This window comes from Neofelis nebulosa, chromosome 14 (assembly GCF_028018385.1).
Source record: "Neofelis nebulosa isolate mNeoNeb1 chromosome 14, mNeoNeb1.pri, whole genome shotgun sequence".
NCBI lineage: Eukaryota > Metazoa > Chordata > Mammalia > Carnivora > Felidae > Neofelis > Neofelis nebulosa.
In genome coordinates, this window is record NC_080795.1 from 21,220,265 (window position 1) to 21,232,767 (window position 12,503).

The window sequence follows — 12,503 nt, forward strand, 5'->3', positions numbered from 1 at the left end:
GTATGAATGATACTGTCACTCGAGCCCTTTTGCCCTTCAACCTCCTATATGAGGTTGTCAGTTCTGCCAATAACTTTCGCTAAGGCTCAGCTTCACCAGCAACTCCTCCACGAAGTCTTGCTAGACATTCCACGCAAATCTTTCCCGTTATCGGAATGTTGTAAACTGTGCCCACAGTCTTATTTGAATCCATCTACACCATTATTCATTTTGATCCATTCTTTACAAAGTTTAAGATTCCCACAACCAACTTTTCCCAATATCAGGGTATCTGACTTCTCTCGAAAACTGGAAAACCTGATACCTGAGCCAGCATTCCTACGTGGCAACAACTGTTCAGAGTCAAGAAGCAGCTGTCCTCTTTGGAGGGCCATGTACTTTTCTGCCTGATACAATCTGTATCGCCGTCTCCTGCTTCCTCTCCTCTGAGGATGAATTCCTATTGCTTGTTCTGTTGTTTTTCTTATAGTGTAGGAATATTTTTCTGATATCCTGTCACTATCAAAAGAGGATCCCTGCATACTAGGCCTGTACCACTCACTCATTTATATTACTCAGTGTGCCCTGTTGTCATTTGAGTTTGCAACTGTTGGTGAACTCAATTCTAGGCATTTATGTGCATGGCACATCTTCTTTGCTGTTCTGTGAATTTCTCACAACATGTAGAAAGCGTTCCATAAATGCTTACAAATGCCTATCAGGTATTCCAAAGTCATACTTAATACTTATTGCAATTTTAAGGCTCAATTTCTGAAACTGTTTTAGATATTATTTGCTTTCCTTGTATCTTTCTCTTTTTTAATTTATTTTTTATTTTTTACTTTCTTTTAACTTAAATTGTAGTTAACATACAGTGCAATATTGGTTCCAGGAGTAGAATTCAGTGATTCATCACTTACATATACTACCCAGTGCTCATCACAAGTGCCCTCCTTAGTACCCATCACCCAATTAGCCCATCTCTTACCCACCTCCCTCCATCAACCCTCAGCTGGTTCTTTATCATTAAGAGTCCCTTGTGGTTTCCTTCCCTTGCATATCTTCCCCCACCTTCCCATATGTTCGTCTGTTGTTTCTTAAATTCCACATATGAGTGAAATCATATGGTATTTGTCTTTTTCTGATTAACTTATTTCACTTAGTATAATACATTCTAGCTCCATCCATGTCATTGCAATTGGCAAGATTTCATTTCTTTAAAAAAATTATTTATTTTGAGAGAGAGAGAGAGAGAGGGAGAGAGAGAATGGGTGGGGGAAGGGCAGAGAGAGAGGGAAAGGGAGAATCCCAAGCAGGCTCCACACTGTCAGTGCAGTGCCCAACAGGGAGCTCGATCTCACAAACCTATGAGATCATGACCTGAGCTGAAATCGAGTAAAATGCTTAACCGGCTGGGCCACCCAGGTGCCCCTCCATTCTTTTTGATGGCTGAGTAATATTCCATCCTGTATATATAACACATATTCCTTATCTATTCATCAGCCCATCAACATTTAGGCTCTCTCCCTAGTTTGGCTGTTGTTGTCTTCTTCTTCTTCTTTTTTTTAATCTGTGAAACTCCTACCTGTTTTTCACAGTACAAATTAAATGTTGCATTTATTAAATGTCTTCTCAGAGCATGTCTCTCTCCCCCTCTGTTCCTGAAGCCTTCAGCTCATCCTGCTCTTTAGTGGTGAGGTTCCAATCGCCCACTCACCACCTTGATCCAACACCACTCGTTACTCCACCCTGGGAAACATGAACTTCTGAGGATGCAGATCCCGTCAGCATCTAGCAGAGGCCTGGGCACATAGTGGGTCTTCGGTACATGTTGAAAGATTACGTGTCAAAGGGAACTATTTTTTGAACATCTAATTTTCTTTAAAGTCTGTTCATGTAAGGCTGTTTGGAGCAGTCTGTTGTTTTTCCTGATTCCTGCATTTTCCTTTGTTTTTCATGGAACACATAGAACTGATTTCCTGTAAGGCTTTGCAAATAAATATCAAGGTCAAGGGCTGGAAGCATTTCTGGGGCTATCATGGCACCTCTTGATTCCACCGGGCCAAGAAATGCTTTCAACCCCAGAGGGCAGAAGTTTTTCAAAACAAGACTGTTCCAATAAGGGTGTGTGCTTCCTCCATCAGCTCATTCTCCCGCCCGCTTGCATTTTAACTACTTTGGGAAGAATGGAAATTCCACAAAACCTTTGGTATTTTTGAACCACTAAGTAGGCTAGGTGATGGGGCCTGTGGTGATTTCTCAGTGAGAGGTTTGTACAGACAGGAACATGGGGAGGCGGTGAAAGAGGCCCTTTCTGAAGAGCCAGCGGAGGGAGCATTGCCTCCTCCCGCTCAGTCCCCCTCCTCCTTCCTCTTCCGTCCCGGGGGTTGTCTGGACTGGCGTTCATGAGGACTTTGATCCCCGTGACAGTGGGTGGCTTCTGGCCAGGCCTCCTGCACATCAGGGCTAGAGCAAGTACAGGGAGAATCTGTTCAATGGTTTAGTCTTTTTCATTGTCCACACTGACACAGTCACCCTTCCCCCTGATTTTGTCCACATTCTTTTTTTTCCTCTTTCTTCCTTTTCTTTTTCTCTTCTTTAACACTTTGCTGTTTGTCTGAGATGGGCTCTGTGCTTATAAACAAGGAAGTGCAAGGGACACAGTCAAAGGGATTTTGTATTAGGAACGTCGGGGCAGCCGCTGGCTACTTGGTTCATCTCAAAGAATGCAGCATCCCTTAATGGGAGGTATGAGGAGTGAGCATTTGTAGGGACCCATGTCTTCCTGGAGATGCTACAAAAGCCATGTAGGTACCGTTGAAGTTGGGCCAGGGTGCTCCACCACCACGACCACCTCCAGATTATGTTTTTAGAGAGTGGTTAATAAGAGACTTCCTGAGGGAGGTTTAACATCTTTGTAATCTCCTTCAGCCAGCCAGTACCTTTCCCCTATTTGAAATGGATAAGTGATATTTTCGCAATCGTATGTAAAGGGCATCAGCCTGATTACTGTACTTTCTGGAACCATCAGGGAAACCAGTGGCTATGCTCACCCTAAACAGTTCTGTAATACGCATGTGCACGTGCGTGCGTGCACACACACACACACACAACCATATACAGACTGTCCCTGATTTACAATGTTTCAAATTATAATTTTTTGACTTTACAGTGGTGCAAAAGCAATATGCATTTGGTAGAAACTGTACTTTGAATCTTGGGTTTGGATCTTTGCCCAGGCTAGCGGTAGGCAGTGTGGTACTCCCTCTTGATGCTGGGCAGGAGCTTTCGTCTGTCAGGCTTGCAATCATAAAGGTAAATAACGGATACACTTATGATCAGTTTGTGCCCATACAATCATTCTGTTTTTCACGTTCAGTATACCATTTGGTAAATTACATGAGCTATTCAATCCTTTATTATAAAATAGGCTTTGTGTTAGATGATTTTGCCCAACTGTAGGCTAATGTGAGTGTTCTGAGCATGTTTAAGGTAGGCTAGGCTAAGCTATGATGTTCTGAAGGTTACATGTATTAAATGTATTTTCGACTTAATAGTTTCAATTTATGACCGGTTTATTGGGATGTAACCACATTGTAAGTCAAGGAAGATCTGTGTAAAATTGGTTCCAAAGAGCAAAGTCTCCTAGTTTTGTATTGGAGAGAAGATTTAGAGTGAACGAACACTTTCCCAGCCAGACCCTTTGCAGTCTGGGGTGTAGAAGTGGGGGTAGCCAAGGCATCTTGGAAGCCTACCCCATCCGCTCATGACTAGCACAGCTCCTGGGACATCTACTATGTTGGTTCCATATTTCTGTCTTCGGGGCTGCCATAGGACAGATCCTCATTACGTTTCGTTTGGATTATTGCAGCCACCTCCCACTGTCTTTCAGCCTGTGGTTACTATATATTTCTCTTGTTAATCCAGGGGAGGACCTGGTTTAGGAGTCTGTCAGAATTATTTTTCTTTTTCCATTTAAGCCAGCAAAAATACTCGCTCTTCAGTGAGACTTCTTCTGTCTCCCCAGCCAACATTCACTGCTGTACCCTCTGGGCTTCCATCATAAATTAAAATTCTTTGCAGCCTTTGCACCCACGGGTTGCAGGTGTTCTACAATCTAGTGAGGCCTTCATCACGGTCTGCCTTTTAGCATATATCTCTTTCTCCACCAGATGGCCAGCCCTTTGGGGACACCCCTGGCATCGGACAGAACTTTTTAGTCATAGTAAGAACCCCCCAGGTGTTGGCTTGAGTTGGAGTCATAAGGGTTTCAGAAATACAGGCATAGCCAAATGGCGATCAGACTGGATTGGAAAGGAAAAACTGAAAACTGGAAAACACACTTCCCAAATTGTCCAGACCTGCCAGGAATTGACTACAGTGGAGGTCACTCTCACATACACCTGGTTGACATGAAACAATGGCTTCTTACCTTGGCTGCCGCTCAAGCCCCACCCAAGGCAAATTAGATCTCTGAAGTGGGGCTCAAGCATGAGTATTTTTCAAAGCACCTAGGTGATTTCAATGGGAAGCTAATCGAAAACCGCTGGAATAAGGAAATTAGAACTTGCAGAGACCTCCTTCTTTTATGGAGTTACCCAGAAGTCACTGCAGAGTCCTGCCAAACAAATAGCACATGGAAGAAGGAAGTTAGTGGGGGGTGAGTTGCTGGACAGCACTGACGTGAAAAACATTATGCAGCTTATCTTCTTGCACACCTGGGGCACACTCCATTGTGCTTGTTGGAGCTTTGTGTCAAGCCGAGACAGAAGATAGGGCAGGCCACAGAGTGCTTGTAGGAGAAGCAGGACTTCCTTCACCTTCAGCTAAATGGAAGAAACCATCTTTGGGCTTGTCAGTCTAGCTATAGACTGTGCAGCAAACTCCTCCAGTCAAACCAGCCCACAAAACCGGAACAGAACCGCCATGCAACTGTGCAGTCACACACTCAGTAACACTGAGCATGTCTTGTTCTCCCACCGGAGAGTTCTCTTCGAAGGGCTTTCCTCTGGCAGAGCATCCATTTTTTTTCTGTGGCCAATAAAAATCCCGGGCGCTGTTCTTTCTCCTTTGCTCCCTTCTATTGCTTCTGACAGAGTTTGCCAGTTAGCTGAGGTCAGGATTTCCTTTTTACAAACAACCTGCTTTCAGTCAGTGGGGCCAAAGGTTTCCTAAATTACAAACCCTTTCATTTCTTTTGCCACAAGTTATCCTGTCAGTTTGTGTAATTGCACAGAATAGAGAGAAATGGAAACATTCTGAGAGACACCGAGAGAAGTGCTTTTACTACCTCTGTCCTTTTGGGTTGTCAAAAAACTATCCTGAATGGGATGGACGGGACAATTCCAGTTGAAGCTTTCATAACTGCGTGTAGTGTGGGTAAGTTCCAGGGTCTGGAAGGAGATTTCTCGCATGTCTTATGTGAACACACAACATCTGTGGCATCACTTCCACATTCTGTTAAGCAAATGGCCTCCTTTATATTCATTTCAATTGGGAAACGTCCGGGTCATATTCAAATACTTATTCTTTAAAATATTGAATTTTTTAAAATGTTATTTAAATCCTAGTTAACATATCGTGTAATAATGGTTTCAGGAGTAGAATTTAGTGACTCATCACTTACATAGAACACCCAGTGCTCATCCCAACAAGTGCCCTCTTTAAAATTTAAAAGCAAATTTTGTAAGTTACTGCTAAAAGTTGACATTTGTAAATACTGGCAGGCAAACTTTAGGTTTTTGAAGTTTATTTATTTATTTTGAGAGAGAGAGGGCAGGGGAGGGGCAGAGAGGGAGAGAGAGAGGATCCCACGCAGACTCCACACTGACAGTGAGGCTCAATCCCACCACCATTTATTTGATCATGACCTGAGCTGAAATCAAGAGTTGGGCACTCAACGGACGGAGCCACCCAGGTACCCCTAGAAGACAGATTTTAAATCAACTTCTGAAAGATTGACATGCAAATTGCTAAGGTTTTTTTTTTAAAAAAGCACTCACGGGGCGCCTGGGTGGCTCAGTCGGTTAAGCGGCCGACTTCGGCTCAGGTCACGATCTCGCGGTCCGTGATTTCGAGCCCCGCGTCAGGCTCTGTGCTGACCGCTCAGAGCCTGGAGCCTGTTTCAGAGTCTGTGTCTCCCTCTCTATCTGACCCTCCCACATTCATGCTCTGTCTCTCTCTGTCTCAAAAATAAAACGTTAAAATAAATAAATAAATAAATAAAAATAAAAAAGCAGTCACTTGGGGCACCTGAGTGGCTCAGTCAGTTAAGCATCTGACTTCGGCTCAGGTCATGATCTCATGGTTCGTGGGTTCAAGCCCCATGTCAGGTTCTGTGCTGACAACTCAGAGCCTGGAGCCTGCTTCGGATTCTGTGTCTCCCTCTCTCTCTCTCTCTCTCTCTCTCTCTGTCCCTCCCCCGCTCATGCTCTCTGTCTCTCAAATATAAATAAATGTTAAAAAAAAATTAAAATTCACTCATCATTGGGAAATTGTACTAACTGTGTGGACAGGACACTGAATATGCCTTGAAAACTGACAGGGGCTGCCCATGCTTGCCCTGGAATGCAGTGATAGAGCAGGGAGGCAAAGCCAACATTTGTTGTCCTGAGAACTCATGATCTCTCCATGATTCTGTATTGTATCCAAGGAGTCATGATTCTGCCTTATTTGGCTGTGACCTCATGCAAAGCATTTGACCCAAGTTTCATAATCTCTAAAGGGGGCTCCACTGGACACGACTTAAACCTAACTTTTGAAGTCTCATGTGGAATCGTTGGCACAGTGAAGAGTTCTGGGCTGCGTGTGTTAATGCAGGAGCCTGACTGAAATTTCTCTTCACATCCCCTTCCTTTTCTTTCTCCTGTGAAGGGGGAGGAGTTAAGTTTATGTATAATAAAAGCACTAACGCCTGAAGTTTAGTCTGAGATGAAGGACAGTTAAATCCCTGACCCTTCCCTCTCCTGGCCACTTCTATTCTCAACAGTGCTCAGTCCCGTAGTCCCATGGCTTTCCTTTCTTCTCTCTTTCCCTTGCCACATTCCTTCCACTCAAGGCCGCTCTCATATTCTCTCCTTCTCGCTGCTCAGGCCAACTCTAGCCTTCAGGTCTCTGTTTAGACGTCAGTTCTGCAGGAAGCGTTCTGCCTTCCCCGAGTGCCTGTAACCAGTCCCACTTCACATGCATCCCTACTGATCATGGAAGCCTGTTTCGTAATTGTAATTGATTCTTGTTAAATCACCATCTGAATGCTTGAGGTCAGGGACTGGGATGGGACTGTCATTTTCATCTTGTTTTTTAACTAAGCCAGAATAATGCAGTGCCCTGATAAATGCTCTGTGCAGTCAAGGAGCTGGCTCTGTTTTCCCACTTCTTCTCTTGTGCTTCCAAAGCCCATTCTCCACCCAGCAGCCACAGTGATCATTTCAAAGAGTATATCAGGCTTGGCCACAGTCCTGTGTAAAACCCTCAATGGCTTCCCATTCCATTTAGGACATACAAATCCCTTACCACGACTTCGAGGCTTTCCGGGTCTCCCTTCCTTTCCAAAGTCCTCTCTTCTTGGACCCATGGGTGCAATTCTCACTGGCCTCTTCTTGGACCCATGGGCGCGATTCTCACTGGCCTCTTCTTGGACCCATGGGCGCGATTCTCACTCCTAGAACACAATAAGTAGAAGCATTCTTCTCTGAGGACCTTGGCCTGTGTGTTCTGCCCGACCTTCATATGCTGCCTGTATCTTAGCAGTTGGCCTCAGTTCATACAGTATGGTTCTGTCCACCCTGTCCAAAGAAGCTTATGTCCCGTCACTCATATTCCCTGTCTTTTCATCAAGAGTGTTTTCGACTGAATGCATCTTATTCATTAACTCATTCTTGTCTCTTCCCACCTACTCCAATGTAAAACTCCAACTTCAGGAGCAGGGCACTGCTTCATTAGCACCTAGGACAATGCTCCCCATGGTGGGGGCCCAGAGAATCTTTATTTAAGGGAATATGAACTCCAATGAGACTATGGACATTGAGTGGGAGAAATTCAGCAGAGGGAACGAACACTGTGTCCCATGATGGGAAAGAAGGCTCTGCAACAAAGAAGACACTAAAGCTGGACATGGTGTGGGTGGGTTGAGGGTGGAGGAAGTCATTGACAGAAGTGGGAATGCTCTGAACAAAGATGAGGGAGCGATGCTTATAGGCTGTTTGGCCCATTAAAGAGTCCAGTTCATGCTTACCGAAGGTTTGTTCGTAGCGGTAATGAGAGATTATGTTGGGAAGAAAGTAGGTACTATATTTGGAGACTTTGGAATGCCAAGTAGAAGCACCTGGGCTCCAACAAATGGTCAAAGGGAAGCCCTTTAAACATATTGGTCAGGGGTGTCATGTTAGAAGCAGTGCTTCAAAAAATTATCTTTTGAGGATTAAACCCTCCATTTTGCACATTTTCCTTACTTTCTTTACTTGAGACTTAAAAATCTCTCCACACCCCCACCCCCATTCCTGCCTCTCTTTAAAGACTTACCCCCACCCCAAACTTTTTTATTCTTGGGGTGTCTGAGCATGCTCAAACACTCCATTACTCAAGCCCCTTGGCTGGGTGTGTGCCTGTTAAAAATGGACATCGTGGGCCCAATAATTGAGTCAGCCAACTGCATGTTTGCTTTTTCATGTGTTTGTATGTATGGATGTTGTGTTTCTAAGATTAAATCCCAGGATTTAGAGCTGTCCGCAATCAATCTGGCCAAATTTTAGAGGTGTATGTTGTGGGTGTTCTTTATAGATGAAACCGCTTTCCATTGCTGTCCCCTCGGTGTTTAAGTTGATAGATCGGTGCTCTGCCATCCAAGATACTTGATGCTGAGTTCTGGTCTATGGTAAAGTTGAGAGTCCAGTTTATATAGTTTTAGAGGACGTATAGAGCTCTTCTGTTTTTCCAGTGATCAAAGAAACAGCTGTTCCCTTTCTAGTTTAGTCCCCTGAAGGACTGATAAAGCCATTATGACTACCATGGCTTTATCCCACTTCCTTTTGTTAGACCAGAAGCATTCTAATGCAGCCCAGGTCCTGCTGTTTCTTGTAAATGCGTGATAAAATATATTCAAGGAGCTTACAGTATGTCACAAATCAATTTTATTAATTTAAACACAAAATTATTGAAGAAAAAGTCTGTACACGATTGTGGACACAACACACCTTTATACAGTAAAGCCAAGATAAACTATGTCTTTCCAATCTGCAGAGTACAAAAACATAAAATGGAAAGGCTAAAAAATTGTCAACTTGTTTGTTTCAAGCAAAAAAGAAAAACCCAAATTCGATTGTTAATTTAAGCAGTTTGGAAAATTCATGAGTGACTAATTCTAGCAGCAGCATGAAACTTCAGAAAAAGATACAGTAGCTCTTTAGCTACTTTGGGTTAAAGCTGGTGTTTTTTTCCCCCCAATGTAATAAAGTTCATCTAAAAAATAATGTCATAATAATGGAAGTCTTTAGTGCCCAAACTCATCACTGTTGGAGAAACTGTCTTATCACATAACAAAGGTGACAATTTTTATTTCCCAGCTTTATGCTTTATACACACTGTAGGTTAAGAATAACCTCCGTGAGGACGATCGGGCCATGTCCACTGCCCGCAATGAACTTTCCAGGGAGGGTGGGGATCGGGGAAAGGTGTGGAGGAAAACAGAAGCAACAATCAAAAAGTTTTGCTCATTTCTAGAGACGTGGTAATGTCCTCCTTTATCTAATCAAGAAGAAGCAGACCCTATCGTCTGAGCACACAAAAGTCTCCAATTTGCTAGTCTCCAATTCATGAGCCATCTTATTAATAAAATATATCTATCGATCATCTACATTCCTTCTGTGGGAAGAAGCATTTGTATAATCATTTTTTTTCAAGTAGTTACATATAATACATTAGTGTTGAAAATGAAAAGGTGAGGTGGTAGGAGGAACTTTTTTATTTTTTGAAATGATTTAAGACACCGCTGTGTTATTTTACCAAGGTCCTCCTAACAGCATTAAAAAAAAAGATGATGGAAAGAACAATTTGGAAAACAAAATCCTATTAACATCCATGCTTTTGGTCTTGACAACATTATCTAAAAAAAAAAAAAAATCCATTATCTACATATTTATAACCAGTACGTCGATAAGGCACCGCGCATGACTTTGTGCACATACTGCCTCTTACTTCACGATCAAGGCATTGCTACCTTTCAATATCATTTTCTAAACGATATGTAAAAGAATCATCCATTATTACAAATTTACACCCAAAATTCTCTCTGTACATGATTGTCTCAGTGATGTACATATTACACGTTTAAATTAGACATACTTTAAACTACTTTGCAATGTGCTAAAATTCAAAGTACTTGCTATGTCGTGAGGCAAAGGCCTTTAATCGCTTATTGTGTTATATTGTCTCTTCAATTATTTGCTGTCAAAAAAGTCTGGCCGAGTGAACTGGACGGTGCTTGAGTCATACCTCCATAAAGCTGTTTTTTTTTTTTTTTAAAGTCTGTTCATAAATAAGTAGAGATGTACAGGTTACCCTGGGTATGAGACACCAAAAAGTAAACTTTCTTTACAAGAAAAATCCCCTCGCCAGTCTTCAGGGAACACATTTCAGTCTTTGTTGTGCAATCAAGTTTGCTGTATCGGAGAAGCTCTTTAAGTCACATTGAAGATGCGAAAAACGTAAGCGTTTGCAGGTCCTTTCTTCACAGGTTTGAACCATGTAGTTAATGCGGCAAAGCCACATTACACTGTACTAGAACATTCTCATGGCTTATTTTCATTGGCTTCACAGTACTAGAGTCAACAGCTGTTCTGTTCTGAAGAAATAGGTGTGGCCCTTCATTGACCACAAGGGCAGAGGTGAAGACCGACAGCAGCTGTGTGTCAACGAGTTGCAATCGCGAAGTTGGGTATCCCAGCGCAGACACAGGACACAGGCCTGCTGGGTTTGTTCCTGGTCGCAGGGCAGTTGTGCGGCTTCAAAGTGCTAGGTGGCTGTTACAGGTACTCCAGTTCCAAGGCGTGATGCAGGGCCATGAGGTCCGAGTGGCTGGAGATCCTCCAGAAGGGCATGGCGTGCTGTGAAAGGAGCAGACACATGGTGAGGCCAGACAGCGCTCCCAGCAAGAAGCCTTAAAACCTGCTTTGGAAATTCGCTACGATGCTCACCCCCTTTTTGCAGTATTGTGAGAACGGCCAGTTAAGATCTTAACATCACGTCTGTTTAAAACAAAAATCCAAACTTAATCCTCCCCTAAGAATACTGGACTGCACTTTAACATATAATCTGGAGTCTGTTTAAGAAAGGGATGGCTATTTCTTAAGTTGATCTACACTGTCATTGACTACGAATTCCAAAACACAGTAGCTGTGCGTGAAACTTTGTCAAAAGCAGTCACCTTTCAAAACATGGATCCAGTGGACTTTTTGATGCTGAAAGTTTAAGTTTTCCTTAAGTTGGTAGTATTTTACGTTTTTCAAAACTTGACTGATGTCAGAAGCAACTTTTTTTTTCTTCATTTATTTCCATTAGGCATTCTTTGCACTGACCTTAAAGTGGCTTTGCCATATGGGAAAATTGTAAACGAACTTTTTTTAGTAGTTGATTTGAAAAAAATCAATCTAAAAATCTAGTTTAAATGAGACTATTTGTAAGACGTCTGGTTTATTTTTTTTTTTATTTTTAAAAAAAAATTTTTTTTTCAACGTTTTAAATTTATTTTTGGGACAGAGAGAGACAGAGCATGAACGGGGGAGGGGCAGAGACAGAGGGAGACACAGAAGCAGAAACAGGCTCCAGGCTCTGAGCCATCAGCCCAGAGCCTGACGCGGGGCTCGAACTCACGGACCGCGAGATCGTGACCTGGCTGAAGTCGGGCGCTTAACCGACTGCGCCACCCAGGCGCCCCTAGACGTCTAGTTTAAATGATGAGACTATTTGTAGAACACCCGAATTAGCCAGAGATGATAAAAAAAAAAAAAAAAACCAGGAAAACAACCGAGGTTACCTCATCCATCAAGGATGAGAACATGATTATAAACTGCCATTGTACAAAAGCTCTATAGTAAGTACCTACACATCAGCAAAATCTCTTTTAAATAAGAGAAAGATAATCATTTTTTAGAGGACAATATTCTATTTAGCCTATAGAAAAACAGCTTTTGAAAAATAGCGCAGAGACTGGAGTATAATTTTCAATTACAGTTCTAAGGAATTAAAAAAAATCAGTATCAATTTGCACGGAAGCAAACAGTGGAATTTAAGTTAATTTTTGCATGTGTGTGGGGGGGTATTATGTGTAGGTAAAATGGAAGCAAATAACTATTTTGATGTAGATCATAGAGATGTTGTATTCTGGGAATGGAAACTATTAAGTTACTTATTAACAAGGCCTTTGTCCCAAATAACCGGCTAAAAGCATGGACCACAGTCCAATGTCAAATGGACTCCATATCTTTGTCATCCTTCAATAACAATAGTCCAGCATTGAGGACTAGAGATCT

At 42.5% G+C, this 12,503-nt stretch overlaps 1 protein-coding gene across 16 annotated transcripts in view; it reads right to left on the bottom strand.

Annotated features, from left to right (window-relative positions):
• Window positions 1-9,090: 9,090 nt before the first annotated feature.
• The window catches only part of EYA1 (EYA transcriptional coactivator and phosphatase 1), a 354,086-nt gene continuing 350,673 nt past the window's right edge, over window positions 9,091-12,503 (bottom strand). For all 16 annotated transcript variants that reach the window (XM_058699812.1, XM_058699811.1, XM_058699809.1 and 13 more), the window contains one exon: window positions 9,091-11,078. In XM_058699812.1, coding sequence (XP_058555795.1) covers window positions 10,998-11,078 — 81 coding nt within the window. In that variant the 3' untranslated portion in view covers window positions 9,091-10,997. The remainder of the gene's footprint in view (window positions 11,079-12,503) is intronic.